At 44.4% G+C, this 19,755-nt stretch overlaps 2 protein-coding genes across 2 annotated transcripts in view; both read right to left on the reverse strand.

The window, feature by feature from the left end:
* LOC309564405 (uncharacterized protein) overlaps positions 1-19,755 on the reverse strand; it is a 338,567-nt gene that overhangs the window by 241,967 nt on the left and 76,845 nt on the right.
* Positions 14,251-19,583, reverse strand: LOC309563426 (uncharacterized protein; the record flags this gene model as incomplete). The annotated part of the gene is made up of 2 exons (XM_082267821.1): positions 14,251-15,497; positions 19,493-19,583. The coding sequence occupies 2 exons, from the start codon at positions 19,581-19,583 to the stop codon at positions 14,251-14,253; spliced, it is 1,338 nt and encodes a 445-aa protein (XP_082123947.1).

A 19,755-nucleotide genomic window follows, 5' to 3' on the forward strand; every position in this document is an offset into this window, starting at 1 on the left:
CGACATACTTGTGTGGTTGGTGTAAACACAAGTAGACTCTATTATTTTTCCTCCCCCACATGCCTCTTCTCCTGATTTCTATGTCAAGATCGATAGCACTACTATCAGCCCCTCCCCACATGCCAAGGTCCTAGGTGTAATCCTGGACTCTGAACTCTCCTTTCGGCCCCACGTCCAAATCTTGCCGCCTAAACTCCGCAACATCTCCAGAATATGCCGCTTCCTAACCAATCACACCACAAAGCTTCTAGTTCATCTCTCTCCTCGACTACTGCAACTCCCTCCTCGTTGGATTACCTTTACATAGGCTATTCCCCTTAAGTCAATCATGAATGCTGCTGCCAGACTCATCTACCTTACTGTCTGCTACTCCTTTCTGCCAAACCCTCCACTGGTCTCCACTTACCCAACAAATACAATTAAAAAAACTAACAACAACTTACAAAGCCATCCACAACCTAGTCTCTAAGTACCAACTTACTCCTTTGCTTCGTTCCTCCCAAGACCTCCTGCTCTCTAGCTACCTCGTCACCTCATCCCAGGCTCGCTTCTAGGACTCCTCCTGAGCCTCTCCTATCTTATGGAAACCCCTACCTCAATCTGTCCGACTATCTCTTAAGCCTCGTACACACGCGTCGAAAATCGGCAGGGAATTTTCGTCCGACGACCGATCTGCCGATTTTCGGCTTGTTAGTATGATGCTTCTGACAACCGACTCTGACTTTTCGGCCTAAAAAAATCTGGTGTGCAGGCTATAAAATTTTTGCCCGCCGATTTTCGTGCAGTCAGTACAGATTTTGACAGGGAAAAATCTTATGAGCAAGACTGGGCATGCTCAGAGAAGAAAGAACACAAAGAAAGCAAACCAACACATGACATCACTTCTGAAGTAGAATTTTGTCGGGCGAGAAAATTCATGTGCAGTCTACGCACATTCCAACCAACAAAACACAACTCTGGACAAAAGACGGACGATCGGTCAGCCGATAATCGTTGCGTGTGTACGAGGCTTTACTCTTTTTGCTTTTAGACGATCCCTGAAAACTCTTCTCTTCAGAGAAGCCTATTTTATCTCCACCAAACAACTGTACTTTTATTTTCTCAATCAGCTTATCCCCCACAGTTATTACCTTTTGTATCACTTGACCCTCCCTCCTAGACTGTAAGCTCTAATGAGCAGGGCCCTCTGATTCCTCTTTTATTGAATTGTAACTGTACTGTCGGCCGCCATATTGTAAAGCACTGTGCAAACTGTTGGCACTATATAAATCAAGGATAAGGAGATGGAGGGCGCTATTAATATAGTGGATTCTGGCCAGAGGCAATGTCCGCAATGGATTGGATACAGAACAAGCAAGCAGGTGTCTCAGCATCACTAGGGCAGCAACTCCAAGAGGGAAGCAAACTATGGTACAAAGAAAACAAACAGAAGGCACCTCGAAGTGCAGAAAACAAAAGACTTTTATTGCCAAGGGATAAAAATACACTTACTGGCATTAAAATAAACCAGGCTCACCATAGGATGTGTCAAGCAAGCCAGTGACAGGTGGTGCAAGGGGTGGTCCAATGTGCAGTTTGATGGTGGAGATCCCAACCGACCAGCAGAGGGGGGCCGCAGAAGAAAGAACCAGGTAGGACAGCCGTGCTGCCCGGACCAACCTGGAACACAACATCATCACTTTTGTTTTCCACGCTGCATATTGGACCACCCGTCACTGGATTCCTTGCCACATCCTATGACGAGCCTGGTTTATTTTAATGCTAGTAAGTTCATTTTTATCCTTTGGCAATAAAAGTCTTGTTTTCTGCACTTAGAGGCGCCTTCTGTTTTCACTTTATAAATCCACTATAATAATATTATAAATAATAATAATAATGATACAACACCCAGTATGTGTAACTTAAAACTTCTCCACCATTGGCTGTAGATCCTCTTCTCTCTTGGGTGCCCCCTCTTACTTGATTTCTTAATTCGGAAGGTATGCCCCGCTATGTAGAAGTGAAGGAGAACACTCTACCTCAGTCCTTAAAGATGAGCTCAATCTCTGAAGTGAAAATTAAAGTCAGCAGCTACAAAAAGTGTAACTGCTGACTGTTAACCACTTGCCGACCGCCGCACGACTATTTACTGCGGCGGTCAGCCCCTCACAGGCAAAGCGACTTAGTACTACGTCGCTCGCCTGTGAGGCTCTAGGGAGCGAGCGTGCACCGCCGGAGGCGCGCTCCCGCTCGCTCACGGACCCCCCCGCCCGTGTGCCCACTCACGATTGTCCATTACAGCGGGAGAAAGGCAGGCGGCTAATGTAAACAAAGCCGCCTGTCATTCTCCTCTGCGTAAGAATGGAGATCATATGGTTCTGCTATGTAGGACCGTTGATCTCTGTTCTTACACGTCAAGCCCCATCCAATCACAGTTAGAAACACGCCCCTAGGGACACACTTAACCCCTCCCTCTCAAAAAAAAGTTAACCCCTTCACTGCCAGTGTCATTTTTACAGTAACAGTGCATATGTATAGCACTGATTACTGTAGTAATGTCACTGGTACCCCCAAAAGTGTCAAAAATGTCAGTCAAGGGTCCGATCTGTCCGCCGCAATGTCGCAGTCCCGCAAAAAAAATTGCAGATTGCCGCCATTACTCGTTAAAAAAAAACAACAAAAATGACAAAAATCTTTCCCTTAGTTAGTAAACGCAATAACTTTTGCGCAAACCAATCAAAATAAGCTTTTTGCGATTTTTTTTTTTACCAAACATATGTAGCATAAAACAAATTGGCCTAAAATGTTAAAAAATTTTGATTTTTACATTTTTTTTTTGGGGAATTTCATATAAAAAATGTGAAAAATATTGTTATTTTTGCAAAATTGACGCTCTTTTTTGGTTTATAGCGCGTGATCAAAAATAAAAAAAATCGCACAGGTGATCAAATACCACCAAAAGAAAGCTCTGTTTGTAGGAAAAAAAGGACGTCAAATTCGTTTAGGTACAGCGTCGCAAGACCGCGCAATTGTCCGTTAAAATCACGCAGTGCCGAATCGCAAAATAGGCCCTGATCAGGAAGGGGGTAAAATCTTCTGGGGCTTAAGTGGTTAATAAACAGCCACTCACCTGTCCCAAGATCCAGTGGTGTGCTTACCCCAGTCATGTTCTCCTTGTGTCCTCCCTCGCCGGCATCTTCACTATGGGCACCCGGCTATAACAGCTTGTGGCTTCACAGCGGGGTGCCCACTGCGCATGCGCGAGCAGGGCTGCGCTCTGTGACTGTCCTGAAGTCTTCTGGGATCTGGCATGTGTCCCAGAAGACTTTGGGAGGGAGGGAGGAAGGAGAACTGGGAGCAGGTACCTCTCAAAATCCAGTACCCATCCAGTACCCGCCTCCCCAAAAACCAGAGCAGGGGAGGAGACCTTGAAATAGAACTTCCCTTTTGGGTGGAGCTTCGCTTTAATTACTGCCAACAGGTCACGTTTTCAGGATTTCCTTCATCTTGCTAAGGTGCTTTAAATCTATGTCAATGGCTTGGTGTTTATGACAGCGATTATATTTAGGGGAAAATCCAGAAATATAGACTGCTGGGGGGACCTGAGGACTGAGGTTGGGAAATACGGCTATTGTGTTTCACTTGAGTGACGGCTCTGCGTCTGCTGACATCACATGCAAGATGGGTCTACACAAGGGAGGCCTTTACAGGTAAATAAAATCCATAAAATATATTAAATGTTGACATAATTATTATTATTTTTAATATATTATATTATTATTAATATTTTAGTGACGGGGTCTTTTTACACAGACATTTCGCACATTCAGGATAAAGAGTGTTTCTAAAGTCCTTCCCACAGCTATATAGACGTTACCAGCAATCCCGTGTTCCTTCTGCCACTGGATAGACAACCCAGTGCTACCTACTTCCAACACAGGTGACACAGTAGATGTCAGTGTCAGGTGCTGAGGAGGTCAGCTACTGCTGGGATTGCAAAAGAGCTGAGGCACACTATATAGTGGCATCCAATGGTGAGTAAAGCCAAAATTTCACTAACATTGGGAGGGGATGAATGGTATAATTTTAAAGAACTTCACTACCTTCATTTTCCTAACACCAATAATGAACTTGTATTTCAGATGTGCCGTTTATAAATGACACTGCAGAAAACATGCATGGGTGACCAGTGTGCCCATAATTCACCGTGAACATCATTAGATGGATCAGATCGTTGACACAATGTACAGAGCTGATCTGAGTGGCTTTGAACCTTACATATCACTGTGATGACCAACAGCTCTGGATGGACAGTTGGATCTGGATGGACAGTTGGTTCTATATTTAGGATGTATCTGGTCTATAAACCAGAGGCTCTGGATGGACAGTTGGATAAATGGCTCTATATTTAGGATGTATCTGGTCTATAAACCAGAGGCTCTGGATGGATAGATGGATAAATAGCTCTATATTTAGGATATATCCGGTCTATAAACCAGAGGCTCTGGATGGACAGTTGGATAAATGGTTCTATATTTAGGATGTATCTGGTCTATAAACTAGAGGCTCTGGATGGACAGTTGGATAAATAGCTCTATATTTAGGATGTATCCGGTCTATAAACCAGAGGCTCTGGATGGACAGTTGGATAAATGGTTCTATATTTAGGATGTATCTGGTCTATAAACCAGAGGCTCTGGATGGACAGTTGGATAAATGGTTCTATATTTAGGATGTATCCGGTCTATAAACTAGAGGCTCTGGATGGACAGTTGGATAAATGGTTCTATATTTAGGATGTATCTGGTCTATAAACCAGAGGCTCTGGATGGACAGTTGGATAAATGGTTCTATATTTAGGATGTATTCGGTCTATAAACCAGAGGCTCTGGATGGACAGTTTGATAAATGGTTCTATATTTAGGATGTATCCGGTCTATAAACCAGAGGCTCTAGATCAGTGATGGCGAACCTTGACACCCCAGATGTTTTGGAACTACATTTCCCATGATGCTCAACTACACTGCAGAGTGCATGAGCATCATGGGAAATGTAGTTCCAAAACATGGGGGGTGCCAAGGTTCGCCATCACTGCTCTAGATGGACAGTTGGATAATGTCTCTATATTTAGGATGTATCTGGTCTATAAACCAGAGGCTCTGGATGGACAGTTGGATAAATGGTTCTATATTTAGGATGTATCTGGTCTATAAACCAGAGGCTCTGGATGGACAGTTGGATAATGTCTCTATATTTAGGATGTATCTGGTCTATAAACCAGAGGCTCTGGATGGACAGTTGGATAAATGGTTCTATATTTAGGATGTATTCGGTCTATAAACCAGAGGCTCTGGATATCCTATATCTGGTCTATAAACCATAAAAGACATCACAGTGACTATGGAGGAAGAGGACGGAACATGACCGGGGGGGGGGGGGGGGGTTACTGGGTGTAAATATAAAATAATATCTTATTACCTCCACTGCTGCCAGTTCTAACAATGTCTTCTCTCTACTTTCCTTCAATTCACCTTTCACTCGAAACATCCTGTTTATACCTCTAGATCACTTCCTGTCTGTGCATGTTGACGTGAGATCACCACCTTGTGTTAAATATATTAACTGCATTCTTCTATATTGAGTATGTATCTGGTCTACAAACCATAAAAGATGTCACAGTGACTATGAATGAAGAGGACGGAGGGGTTTAGTGGGTGTAAATGTAACATTTTATCTTATTAAATACGAGCTCATAATATTTCCTCACGCCCACTCTGACTTCTTTGTCAAGATCGGTGGCACAACTACTAAGCGGACCCCGTATGCCAGGGTGCTAGGTGTAAGCCTGGTCCCACATCCAATCACTGTCCAAAGCTTGCCGCCTCAACCTCCGCAACCTCTCCAGCCTCCCTACGCAACATCCCTTCTTTTTTATAGACGTCCCTCCCCAGCCTCCCTACATGCCCCCCCTTCTTCTGATAGACATGCCACCCCCCCCCCCCTTCTTCTGACAGACATCGCTCCCCAGCCTCCGTACACACTCTCCCTTCTTCAGACAGACATCCCTCCCCAGCCTCCCTACACACCCTCTCTTCTTCTGATATACATCCCTCCCCAGCGTCCCTACACACCCTCTCTTCTTCTGATAGACAACCCTTCCCAGCCTCCCTACACGCCTGGCCTTCTCCTGATAGACATCCCTCCCCACACACCTTCTCTTCTTCTGATAGACAACCCTCCCCAGCCTCCCTACACACCCTCTCTTCTTCGGACAGACATCCCTCCCCAGCCTCCCTACACACCCTCTCTTCTTCTGATATACATCCCTCCCCAGCGTCCCTACACACCCTCTCTTCTTCTGATAGACAACCCTTCCCAGCCTCCCTACACGCCTGGCCTTCTCCTGATAGACATCCCTCCCCACACACCTTCTCTTCTTCTGATAGACATCCCTCCCTAGCCTCCCTACACACCCTCTCTTCTTCTGATAGGTAACCCTCCCCAGCCTCCCTACACTCCCTCTCTTCTTCTGATTGACAACCCTTCACAGCCTCCCTACACGCCTTGCCTTCTTCTGATAGACACCCCTCCCCAAACTGCCTAAACAACTTATCTTCTTACGACAGACAACCCTCCCCAGCCCCCCTACACGCCTGGCCCTGTTCTGACAGAAATCCCTCCCAGCCACCTTACACGCCTGGCCCTGTTCTGACAGAAATCCCTCCCAGCCACCTTACACGCCTGGCCCTGTTCTGACAGAAATCCCTCCTAGCCACCTTACACGCCTGGCCTTCTTCTGATATATATTCCTCCCCAACCTCCCTAAACACCTTCTTTTCCTCTGATAGACATCCCTTCCCACACACCTTCTCTTCTTCTGATAGACAACCTTCGCCAGCCTCCCTACACACCCCGTCTTCTTCTGATAGACATCCCTCTCTATACACCTTCTCTTCTCTCGATAGACATTCCCCCCAAGCCTCCCTACACACCTTCTCTTCTTCCGATAGACATCCCTCCCCAGCCTCCGTACACACCTTCACTTCTTCTGTTAAACATCCCTCCCCAGCGTCCTTACACACTCTCCCTTCTTCAGACAGACATCCCTCCACAGCCGCCCTACATACTCTCCCTTCTTCAGACAGACATCCCTCCCCAGCCTCCGTACACACCTTCACTTCTTCTGTTAAACATCCCTCCCCAGCGTCCTTACACACTCTCCCTTCTTCAGACAGACATCCCTCCACAGCCGCCCTACATACTCTCCCTTCTTCAGACAGACATCCCTCCCCAGCCTCCGTACACACCTTCTCTTCTTCTGTTAAACATCCCTCCCCAGCCTCCCTACATTCCCTCCCTTCTTCTGACATACATCCTGCCATGACTGCTTTACTACTGCTCAGTCCTCACAGTAAGCACTGCAAAATCACTGCTACGCTGCCCCTCAACATCCTGCCCAACCCCCCCCCCCCCCATATAACAGAGAATCCTGCCAGCCCTCTTCAGCTCCCAGCTGAGAGATGTCCCTCTTGTATCAGTTGAAAAACCCCCAAGCTGGCCACAGAATACAATCTGATTGTCCATAACCTTTGCACTCTTCTCCTGCATACACTGCCCACTTTCATACCATCCACACTCCTTTCCTTCATATAATGCCTTCTGTCATACCTTCTATACACCTCTCCTGTACATACTGCCCAACGTCAAACCACCCACATCCCTCCCCTTTTTATACTGCCTGCTATTTACCCTTCACACATCACTTCTTTACATAGTAGTGCTCACCGTTATACCATCCATACTCCTCTACTGCCCACCGCAATACTCTCTACACTCCTCCCCTATGTATATTATCCATTAAAACACTTCAACAGGATTTCTACAATCCCCAACATTGGCTGTTCTGGAACAGGTACACCTTTACTAGAGAATAATAGTGTTTGATTATCCTGGGACATTAGAGTGTAAGCTTTTCTGGTACAGAGGCTGATGTGTCTGGCTCAGTGTTCTCTGTACAGCACTGCGGTATATGACAGAGCTATATAAATGTATAATAATAATAGTGTGTGACTGTGGGGGAGGGGACATTAGAGTGTAAGCTCCTCTGGTACAGAGACTGATGTGACTGGCTCAGTGATCTCTGTACAGCACTGCGGTATTTGTCAGAGCTATATAAATATATATAAAACAGTTTCTCACTGCAGCCTTGAATGGGATGGCTCCTGATGGCATCAGCAGCCCGATCCTAGGTGAGAGTTGCTTGGCTTCAGCACGGCGCAGCCAGTGTCCTGCGGCTAAGGTGACATCTCTAACTCATGCGGGGCTGACAAAGCTCTGATGGAAATTCAGGAAGCTGAATTGCTTAGCAGCCGTCACTCGGAGATGATGTCACGGGCGGCGCCACGGCTCGGGCTTGTGTGGTGTGGAGGAGGTGGATTACTTACAGTTGCCTGTAAGGCCGTCACAATACGCGTTTCGCTCAATAGAGCCTTGTTAGTATAAGGCTCTATTGGGGGGGTCGGGCTGCCGATCCCATCACGAGCCATTCCGATCAAGGCTCTGTGCAAGTGTGCAGTGTGTAACACGGCTGCAGGCCATAGCACATCAACCTTATGTTTGTCAACTACATCCCACACAGAGGAAAGTAGACTGTCCAGTGTCTGTTGTTGTTCCAAGAGAGGAGGAGCAGTGACTCCAGTTAATTGCCATTTCTACCCACAATCAATAAGGTTTTTGGAACTTTTTTAAAATTTTCATAATTTTTTTGTTTTTCATGTTTATGGATTAAACTGTTTTTTATTTTCAAGCAAGCTGGTTTTAATGACTTGATTGATTACATTCATTTTTATGTTTTAAGCCACAAATGCAGCAATATGTCCTTTAAGAGGTTGTAAAAGGAGGTAAAAAAAACCTGAAAGACAAAGGCATAATGAGCTAGTATGCATCGTATACTGGCTCATTATGAAATACTTACCTTAGAACGAAGCCCCTACAGAGCCGAACGTTCACCGGTAACAAGGTTTTCAGCCGTCTTACTTCCCCGTACACGTCATCTGATTGGCTGGAGCTGCGATGACGTCACTCCCGCACGGGAACCACCGTTCATGGCACAGAGCTCTGAAGGAACAGCACGGGCAACCGTTCCTTCAGAGCGCATGCGCCGCTGACGTCATTGCATGCAATGTAAATATCTCCTAAACGGTGCAAGTTTAGGAGGTATTTACAGTACAGTAGGTACAAACGCTGCATCTGAGAGGACTATTTCACCTTTTTTCGCTGTTTTCCTTTCCAAGGATACTCTCTACTCGCTACAGGCTATTGGCCTTTATCGGTAACTTCCTGCAATTAGATGCATACAAAACGCTGCTGGCGCCTGATTGTATTGTTATTGGTTTTTGCTATGTAAATGTATAGTAATAATAATAATAATGATAGTGTGTGACTGTGGTGAGTCTCTGCTGAGACTTTGTATAGTTACTCGGATCCTGCTCTGATTGGTTTCTGTTGAAGGAGTTCAGCCATTTAGAGAGGGGAGGTCTGAGATGAGTCTCTGTGGAGAGCAAAAAAAACACCGGGTGACCGTGATCCCGATTTGTTGGTGTGGAGGGAGTGCAGCCAATGGCAGTGGAGAGATCCAAGGAAAGTCCCTGAGGAGAGCAGAATCTGCCCAGTGACTGTGGCCCCACCCTGTGATGGCTTGATGTGGAGTGAGTGCAGCCAATATATGTATCCGGTCTATAACCCAGAGGGTCTGGATTGACAGTTGGATAAATGGTTCTATATTTAGCATGTATCTGGTCTATAAACCAGAGGCTCTGGATGGACAGTTGGATAAATGGTTCTATATTTAGGATGTATCCAGTCTATAAACCAGAGGCTCTGGATGGACAGGTGGATAAATGGTTCTATATTTAGCATGTATCTGGTCTATAAACCAGAGGCTCTGGATGGACAGTTGGATAAATGGTTCTATATTTAGGATGTATCCAGTCTATAAACCAGAGGCTCTGGATGGACAGTTGGATAAACGGCTCTATATTTAGGATGTATCTGGTCTATAAACCAGAGGCTCTGGGTGGACAGTTGGATAAATGGTTCTATATTTAGGATGTGTCTGGTCTATAAACCAGAGGCTCTGGATAGACAGTTGGATAAGTGGCTCTATATTTAGGATGTATCTGGAGTATAAACCAGAGGCTCTGGATGGACAGTTGGATAAATGGCTCTATATTTAGGATGTATCTGGTCTATAAACTAGAGGCTCTTGTCAGTTCCTCTGGTACAGAGACTGATGTGATTGGCTCAGTGTCCTCTGTACAGCACTGCAGTATATGTTAAAACTATATAAATGTATAATAATAATTGTGTGTGACTGTGGTGAGGTCTCAGGTGAATCCCTGTGGAGAGCCGAAGCTGCCCAGTGATTGGTATTCTACGCTGTGATTGGTTGGTGTGGAGGAAGTGCAGCCAATGACAGTGGAGGAGGAGTGAGGCGGGAACTCTGAGGTGATGATGTGAGGTGTCCGACTCTCCTCGGCTCTTCTATGACTGAATTCTCCATTTTGTTTTACATCGGTGACAGAAGTGACGGTGGAATGGGTTCTGTTTTCTGTCACAGGAAATGTGGTAAAGGTAAAATAATATCAGAGTCACATTTTTATATCCCTCTATATGTATATGTAGTATCTGCTGGAGATAAAAGACATCACAGTGACTATGGAGGAAGAGGACGGACATGACGGGGGGATTACTGGGTGTAAATGTAAAATAATATTTTATTACCTCCTCTGCTGCCAACAATATCTACTCCATTCTTCCTCACACCTTGGAACTTCCTGTCTGCATGTGACATCACTTCCTGTCTTCCACTCAGTAGAGATCACCACCTACTGGACAGTGTGAGTACTGCGACCTCCAACAAAGGGTATCTCCAATGCTGCTGAAAGAAAACCAATCCCCTCCTGGTAATCTCTATACATTTGTCAAAAAGGCAACACTTTTATTTTTGCCCCCATTTTTCATGAGCTGAACTCAAAGATCTAAGACTTTTTCTTTGTAAACAAAAGGCCTATTTCTCTCAAATATTGTTCACAAATCTGTCTAAATCTGTGTTAGTCAGCACTTCTCCTTTCTATAATCTATCCACCTCACAGGTGTGGCATATCAAGATGCTAATTGGACAGCATGAATATTGCACAGGTGTGCCTTAGGCTGGCCACAATAAAAGGCCACTCTAAAATGTGCAGTTTTATCACACAGCACAATGCCACAGATGTCCCAAGTTTTGAGGGAGCGTGCAATTGGCATGCTGACTGCAGGAATGTCCACCAGAGCTGTTGCCCGTGAATTGAATGTTCATTTCTCTACCATAAGGCCATCTCCAAAGGCGTTTCAGAGAATTTGGCAGTGCATTCAACCGGCCTCACAACCGCAGACCACGTGTAACCACACCAGCCCAGGACCTCCACGATCTTCTGAGACCAGACACCCGGACAGCTGCTGCAACAATCGGTTTGCATTACCAAAGAATTTCTGCACAAACTGTCAGAAACCATCTCTGGGAAGCTCATCTGCATGCTCGTCGTCCTCATCGAGCCCTCCACTTGACTGCAGTTTGTCGCCATAACTAACTTGAATGCTCACATTAGATGGCGTCTGGTACTTTGGAGAGGTGTTCTCTTCACGGATGAATCCCGGTTTTCTTAGATCTTTGAGTTCAGTTTATGAAAAATGGGGACAAAAACAAGTGTTGCTTTTATAACTTTGTTCAGGATAGATGTGGCTGCTATGCAGAGTAATTTTCTAGCCAAAAGATGATTTGAACACGTGTGGAAAAAAAATAAGAAATTGTCTTGAACAGCAAGAAGTTAGGCAGCTTGAAAAGACCCTCTTTCTGACGAATAATAATTTTAAAATTGTAATAAAATACACACATTATTTTAAAAATATTCAATTTTTTGACAATGTTCTAAATTGTTTATCAATGTACACAGGACTCATTTACAAGGTAATAAACCCAAATCATTATAAACAGTCTATACATGCTATATTACACCATATTACAATGTGTTCATACTAACACCTCCTTCAGATATCATTACAGTGTGAACAAAGAGAAACCTATTGTCCACCAACATAAATTCCACCAACAATATGATATTACAAAGAAATAATAAACATTTGCTTTTAAATATAGACTTATATGAAGCTTTAACACACCTTGTTGCTATTGATTATTTTACAGCAGTTCCCTCCTCCTCCATCAATACTATGATCTCTTCCTCCACCATCCACACTACATTCTCCGACAGCTCTCCTTCACCATCCACACTACATTCTCCGACAGCTCTCCTCCCACACTACATTCTCCGACAGCTCTCCTCCACCATCCACATTACATTCTCAGACAGCTCTCCTCCACCATCCACACTACATTCTCCGACAGCTCTCCTCCACCATCCACACTACATTCTCCGACAGCTCTCCTTCACCATCCACACTACATTCTCCGACAGCTCTCCTCCCACACTACATTCTCCGACAGCTCTCCTCCACCATCCACATTACATTCTCAGACAGCTCTCCTCCACCATCCACACTACATTCTCCGACAGCTCTCCTCCACCATCCACACTACATTCTCCGACAGCTCTCCTCTACCATCCACACTACATTCTCCGACAGCTCTCCTCCACCATCCACACTACATTCTCCGACAGCTCTCCTCCCACCATCCACACTACATTCTCCGACAGCTCTCCTCCCACCATCCACACTACATTCTCCGACAGCTCTCCTCCACCATCCACACTACATTCTCCGACAGCTCTCCTCCCACCATCCACACTACATTCCCCGACAGCTCTCCTCCCACACTACATTCTCCGACAGCTCTCCTCCACCATCCACACTACATTCTCTGACAGCTCTCCTCCCACCATCCACACAACATTCTCCAACAGCTCTCCTCCACCGTCCACACTACATTATCCGACAGCTCTCCTCCACCGTCCACACTACATTCTCCGACAGCTCTCCTCCACCGTCCACACTACATTCTCCGATAGCTCTCCTCCCACCATCCACACTACATTCTCCGACAGCTCTCCTCCCACCATCCACACTACATTCTCCGACAGCACTCCTCCGACCATCCACACTACATTCTTCCGACAGCTCTTCCCCCACCATCCACACTACATTCTCTGACAGCTCTCCTCCACCATCCACACTACATTCTCTGACAGCTTTCCTCCACCATCCACACTACATTCTCTGACAGCTCTCCTCCACCATCCACAATACATTCTCTGACAGCTCTCCTCCACCATCTCACTACATTCTCCGATAGCTCCCCTCCCACCATCCACACTACATTCTCCGACAGCTCTTCCCCCACCATCCACACTACATTCTCTGACAGCTCTCCTCCCACCATCCACACTACATTCTCCGACAGCTCTCCTCCACCATCCACACTACATTCTCCGACAGCTCTCATCCACCATCTCACTACATTCTCCGATAGCTCCCCTCCCACCATCCACACTACATTCTCCGACAGCTCTTCCCCCACCATCCACACTACATTCTCTGACAGCTCTCCTCCACCATCCACACTACATTCTCTGACAGCTCTCCCCAACCATCCACACTACATTCTCTGACAGCTCTCCTCCACCATCCACACTACATTCTCCGACAGCTCTTCCCCCACCATCCACACTACATTCTCTGACAGCTCTCCTCCACCATCCACACTACATTCTCTGACAGCTCTCCTCCACCATCCACACTACATTCTCTGACAGCTCTCCCCAACCATCCACACTACATTCTCTGACAGCTCTCCTCCACCATCCACACTACATTCTCCGACAGCTCTTCCCCCACCATCCACACTACATTCTCTGACAGCTCTCCTGCACCATCCACACTACATTCTCTGACAGCTCTCCTCCACCATCCACACTACATTCTCTGACAGCTCTCCTCCACCATCCACACTACATTCTCCGACAGCTCTCCCCCACCATTCACACTACATTCTCTGACAGCTCTCCTCCACCATCCACACTAATTCTCCGATCTATCAAACTCCACCTATAAATTTAATATCACTTTTGCAAGGTGCACCTCTTTTTAAACTAAAAACATTATTTCTACTATTGTTCTATGGAGATACCAGTAAAAACCATAATACATTGTCAAAAGAATCAACAGGTGTTTTCCCTCTGAAGTCTAATCAGACTTTCTTATTTGTAAAACAAATCAAGTCGGAATGCATTGAGGATGTTGAGTGAGGTGTCTTCTCTGATGTGTAACAAGGTCTCCTTTCTGATTGAAAGATTTCCCGCACTCAGTACACAAATAAGGACGCACACCTGTGTGAATTCTCTTATGTCTAACAAGGTCTCCTTGATGAGTGAAACATTTTCCACACTCCGAACACAAATAGGGACGCTCTCCTGTGTGAATTCTCTGGTGTTTCACAAGGTTTCCTTTCAGAGTGAAAGATTTCCCACACTCTGAACATGTAAAAGGACGCTCACCCGTGTGAATTCTCAGGTGTTCAACAAAGCTTACCTTTTTAGTGAAAGATTTCCCACACTCTAAACATAAGTAACGACGCTCGCCTACGTGAATTCTCTGGGGTTTCTCAGGGTTTCCAATTAAAGTGAAAGATTTCCCATGATCTGAACATGAATTAGGAATTTCACTCGTGTGACTTTTCTGATGTTTCACAAGGTTTCTTCTCAGAGTGATAGATTTCCCATACTCTGAACACGAAACAGGATGCTTGCCTTTGTGAATTTTCCTATGTTTAACAAGGTCTCCGCTACTAATAAAAGATTTCCCGCACTCTGTACATAAGTAAGGACGCTCGCCCGTGTGAATTCTCTGGTGTTTAACAAGGTCTCCGCTACAAATAAAAGACTTCCCACAGTCTGTACATAAGTAGGGACGCTCACCTGTGTGAATTCTCTGGTGTCTAACAAGGTCTCCTTTAAAAATAAAAGATTTCCCGCACTCTGAACATGGATGGGGGCGTTCACCTGTGTGAATTCTCTGATGTTTAAGAAAGTTGCGTTTATGTTTAAAACATTTGCCACACTGTGGACAAGTGAAAAAATCCTCATTTGTATGAATTTTGTGGTGATCAATAAGTGCTTCTTTCTGAGTGAAACATTTCCCGCACTCCGAACATAAGAATAGATTCTCAAATCGGTGAACTCCTTCAAAGGGTAAGGAAGATTCCTTGGAATTTGATGGATCTGTTGACCTATCTGCAGTGTGAGATCCTAAATGGATATTTGCAATCATAGTATGTGATTGGTGAGAAGATTCCCCCTGATCAGAGGGATCCATTGATGTCTCCGGACAGGAAGGTCTGTGATGGATATTTTGTGTATTTGGATTTCCTCCTGGAGGATCCTGTGTGATGACATTATCTTCTGAGTTACAATCAGCAGATAATAGAAGATGTCTCTCCGAAGAATTCCCGACATCACATCCATCTGTTGGAAAGAAATGGAAACAAAAGGGAAGAAATATCAGTAGTTCAATATCTTTAATAATAAATAGCTATGACTAAGGGGCCATAATTATAGATTTGATCTTCCCAGGCTCCAAGATCACGGCAGATGGTGACAGTAGCCAAGAAATTAAGAGACGTTTGCTTCTTGGGAGGAAAGCAATAGAAACCTAGACAACATTATAAAAAGAAGAAACATCACCCTACCGACAAATTGCCGTATAGACAAAGCTATGGTATTCCCAGTAGTAACCTATGGCTGTGAAAGTTGGACCATCAGGAAGGTTGAACGTCAAAAAATTGATGCTTTTGAACTATGGTGTTGGAGAAGACTCTTGAAAGTCCCTTGGACGGCAAAAAGATCAAGGAAATGAACAATAAATATTCACTGGAAGGACAGATCCTGATATTTACTGGAAGGAAAGATCCTGATATTTACTTGAAGGACAGATCCTGAAGCCAAAACTAGAATACTTTGGCCACCTAATGGGAAGAGAGGACTCATTGGAAAAGACCCTGATGCTGGGAAACATGGAAAGAAAGAGGAGAAGAGGACGAAAGAAAACAAGATGGATGGATAGAATCATGGAAACAATTAAAATTAAGTTAAGCAAGCTCCAGTAGGCAGTGGAGGACAAAAAAGCCTGGCACGCCATGGTCCATGAGGTCATGAAGAGTCAGACATGACTAAACGACTGAACAACAACAAGGCGTCATTAGCTAAAACGCGTTAAGTGGTTTGTGACTACATTGGAGTCCTGATGGAAGGATGGTCTAGGTCCCCAATCCAGACTATTACCAGTGAAGAGACTCTCTTGTGTTTTCAAGAATTCCAAAACTGATTGCTGGTGGTTGATTGTATTCAAAGATTGAACTGAACTGTTGCCTAAGGTAGGTGGCAACCCACCTTTAAAATATGCACATGTCACTTTGTGCTGCTCCAAACTGGACTTTGCAGGGGGGGACCCTCTGCTCTTGCAACAGCTTCCTGGACTTTACTCATATGCGGCAGTTGCTGTTTTTTTTTTTTTTTTCATTTTATTTGTAACATTAAGTTTTGGTAAACAGCCTAGTTAAAGGCTTGTGACTAAGAGAGGAAAACGGTTGTGCTAGTTTGATAGAATATGTTCCTCACTGGACTTCAAGTGGTTTTACCAGGGTGATGTCTGCACTTGCAATCCCCACGGCTAACTAGCCACTGGATAGCTTTCACAAGCAGTGAGAGGGGACGTCTCTTGTCCTCTGCGGGAGTCTCGATCAACCTTCCAACCTTCAAAATGAAAAATAAAAAGTGCCCCCACCCCCCTGCACAAAGGCGAACGCACACAAATAGCAATCATTCCACATGTATGGTATAACTGCAAACGTGAGATCATGGGCAGTAATTCCAGCACCAGACCTATGCACAGTAGATCTCAACTGGTAACCTGTAAAGGCTTTTAAAGCATTGCTTATGGATAGTAAAATTTTTCTTTGTTTCTTGTCGTGGTTGCTCAACTTTAAAGCGTGACATGTTCGGTATCTACTTCATCATCTTTTATATTGTACCATCTTTATATATATATATATATATATATATATATATATATATATATATATATATATACCCAGTCTCTCACAAAAGTGAGTACACCCCTCACATTTATGTAAAATATTTTATTATATCTTTTCATGTGACAACACTGAAGAAATGACACTCATACTGGTCCCTGAAAGTTCAACATGGCACCTCATGGCAAAGAACTCTGAGGATCTGAAAAAAAGAATTGTTGCTCTACTTAAAGATTGCCTAGGCTATAAGAAGATTGCCAAGACCCTGAAACTGAGCTGCAGCATGGTGGCCAAGACCATAAAGTGGTTTAACAGGACAGGTTCCACTCAGAACAGGCCTCACCATGGTCGACCAAAGAAGTTGAGTGCACATGCTCAGCGTCATATCCAGAGGTTGTCTTTGGGAAATAGACGTATGAGTGCTGCTGAGGTTGAAGGGGTGGGGGGTCAGCCTGTCAGTGCTCAGACCATATGCCGCACACTGCATCAAATTGGTCTGCATGGATGTGGTCCCAGAAGGAAGCCTCTTCTAAAGATGATGCACAAGAAATCCCACAAACAGTTTGCTGAAGACAAGCAGACTAAGGACATGGATTACTGGAACCATGTCCTGTGGTCTGATGAGACCAAGATAAACTTATTTGGTTCAGATGGTGTCAAGCGTGTGTGGCGGCAACCAGGTGAGGAGTACAAAGACAAGTGTGTCTTGCCTACAGTCAAGCATGGTGGTGGGAGTGTCATGGTCTGGGGCTACATGAGTGCACTGGGGAGCTACAGTTCATTGAAGGAACCATGAATGCCAACATGTACTGTGACATACTGAAGCAGAGCATGATCCCCTCCCTTCAGAGACTGGGCCGCAGGACAGTATTCCAACATGATAATGACCCTAAATACACCTCCAAGACGACCAATGCCTTGCTAAAGAAGCTGAGGGTAAAGGTGATGGACTGACCAAGCATGTCTCCAGACCTAAACCCTATTGAGCATCTGTGGGGCATCCTCAAATGGAAGGTGGAGGAGAGCAAGGTCTCTAACATCCACCAGCTCTTTGATGTCGTCATGCAGGAATGGAAGAGGGATCCAGTGGCAAAATGTGAAGCTCTGGTTAGCTCCATGCCCAAGAGGGTTAAGGCAGTGCTGGAAAATAATGGTGGCTACACAAAATATTTGGATAATTTTGACATTGTCACTTAGGGGTGTACTCACTTTTGTTGCCAGTGGCTTAGACATTAATGGCTGTGTGTTGAGTTATTTTGAGGGGGCAGCAAATTTACACTGTTATACAAGCTGTACACTCGCTACCTTAGCAAAGTGTCATTTCTTCAGTGTTGTCACATGAAAAGATAGAATAAAATATTTAGAAAAATGTGAGGGGTGTACTCACTTTTGTGAGATACTGTGTGTATATATAGTGAGATATGTATCAGCGCTGCTCTTCCTATATTGCTAATTAAAAATAGCTCAGTGCTCTATCATAGGCTGCTGCTGATATAGGTAAATAGAACCTTGATTGAAAAGTGGTAAAGCTATCAGCGCTGCTCTAGTGGCCAAATATATATATATATATATATATATATATGTGAACAACAAATCTTCAATGTGCATTTAGCAATTCATTACAATATAATGATAATAATAAATTAAAGTGCTGGTGCTATGTCATTGCACTCTAGTTTAATGATAAAGCACCAGCACTTTAATTTATTTATTATTATTATATTGTGTGTGTGTGTATATATATATATATATTATATATAATGTTTGGGGGGTTCTAACTAATTTTCTAGCAAAAAATACAGATTTTTACCTATAAACAAAAGTAAAGGCCTGGAGCTCAAGTGGTTAAGTCAATATGTTTTTAGTGTTAAAGATGTAATACACTACTGATGCATTGGAATGTTATCCTTGAGGGGATAGTGTTCCCAAAAGAAGGAAACTTTGGTGGCTTTGTTGTTTTCTCCTGTACTCTCCTTTATTTATTTATCCAGATAAATACTTGAATGATTTCTGCACTGCAAAAAGCTATTTATTGCACTATACTCTGTACATATGGTTGCTTGTTGCTTCTGGGTAGATAATAGTAGTGATGTACCTGGTAATATAATGTGATGCCCTGTTACTCTTATTGTAAGGCTAATTGTCTGTCAGGGGAAGGCTGACTTTGCCTTGTGACAGCCTTAGATGTACAATATGATTACTGTCACTTTAAATTGCTTTCATTTATGTGCAATTTACCATTTTTAACCCTTCCCCATCCATTTGCAGGACACTCAGCTTTTGGCAGCAAGGCAAATTTTTGCAGATTGCTATGACAGAGATCAGGTGATCGGGGACCAGTCCTCCCGATTCCTGGTCCTTAATATGAGACCCAGAGCTCGGTCTTCTGTGCTGGGAACTGCTTCTTCTGTAATGTCTGTTACCTACCTGTGTTGGTAGGTAGAGAAATGTAATCCTGTTCGCTTTTCATTATCATCCCGACCTCCTCCGTGGACAGCTGATAACCCCCAACATACATCTGTATTTCTTCTTCTTTAACCTCCTCTTTTATATGAATCCTTTCTTCACCCTAAACCCCAAAATAATAGAAAACATCTCTTAAAACTGCAGGCAGTGGCATAACCACCTTTTACCTGAGCTGCTTCAACTACCGGACCTTGGGTTGTGGATGGCAAGGGGGTTCTGTATCT

The sequence above is a fragment of the Pelophylax lessonae genome (assembly GCF_965119305.1).
Source record: "Pelophylax lessonae genome assembly, chromosome: 9".
Taxonomy (NCBI): Eukaryota; Metazoa; Chordata; class Amphibia; order Anura; family Ranidae; genus Pelophylax; species Pelophylax lessonae.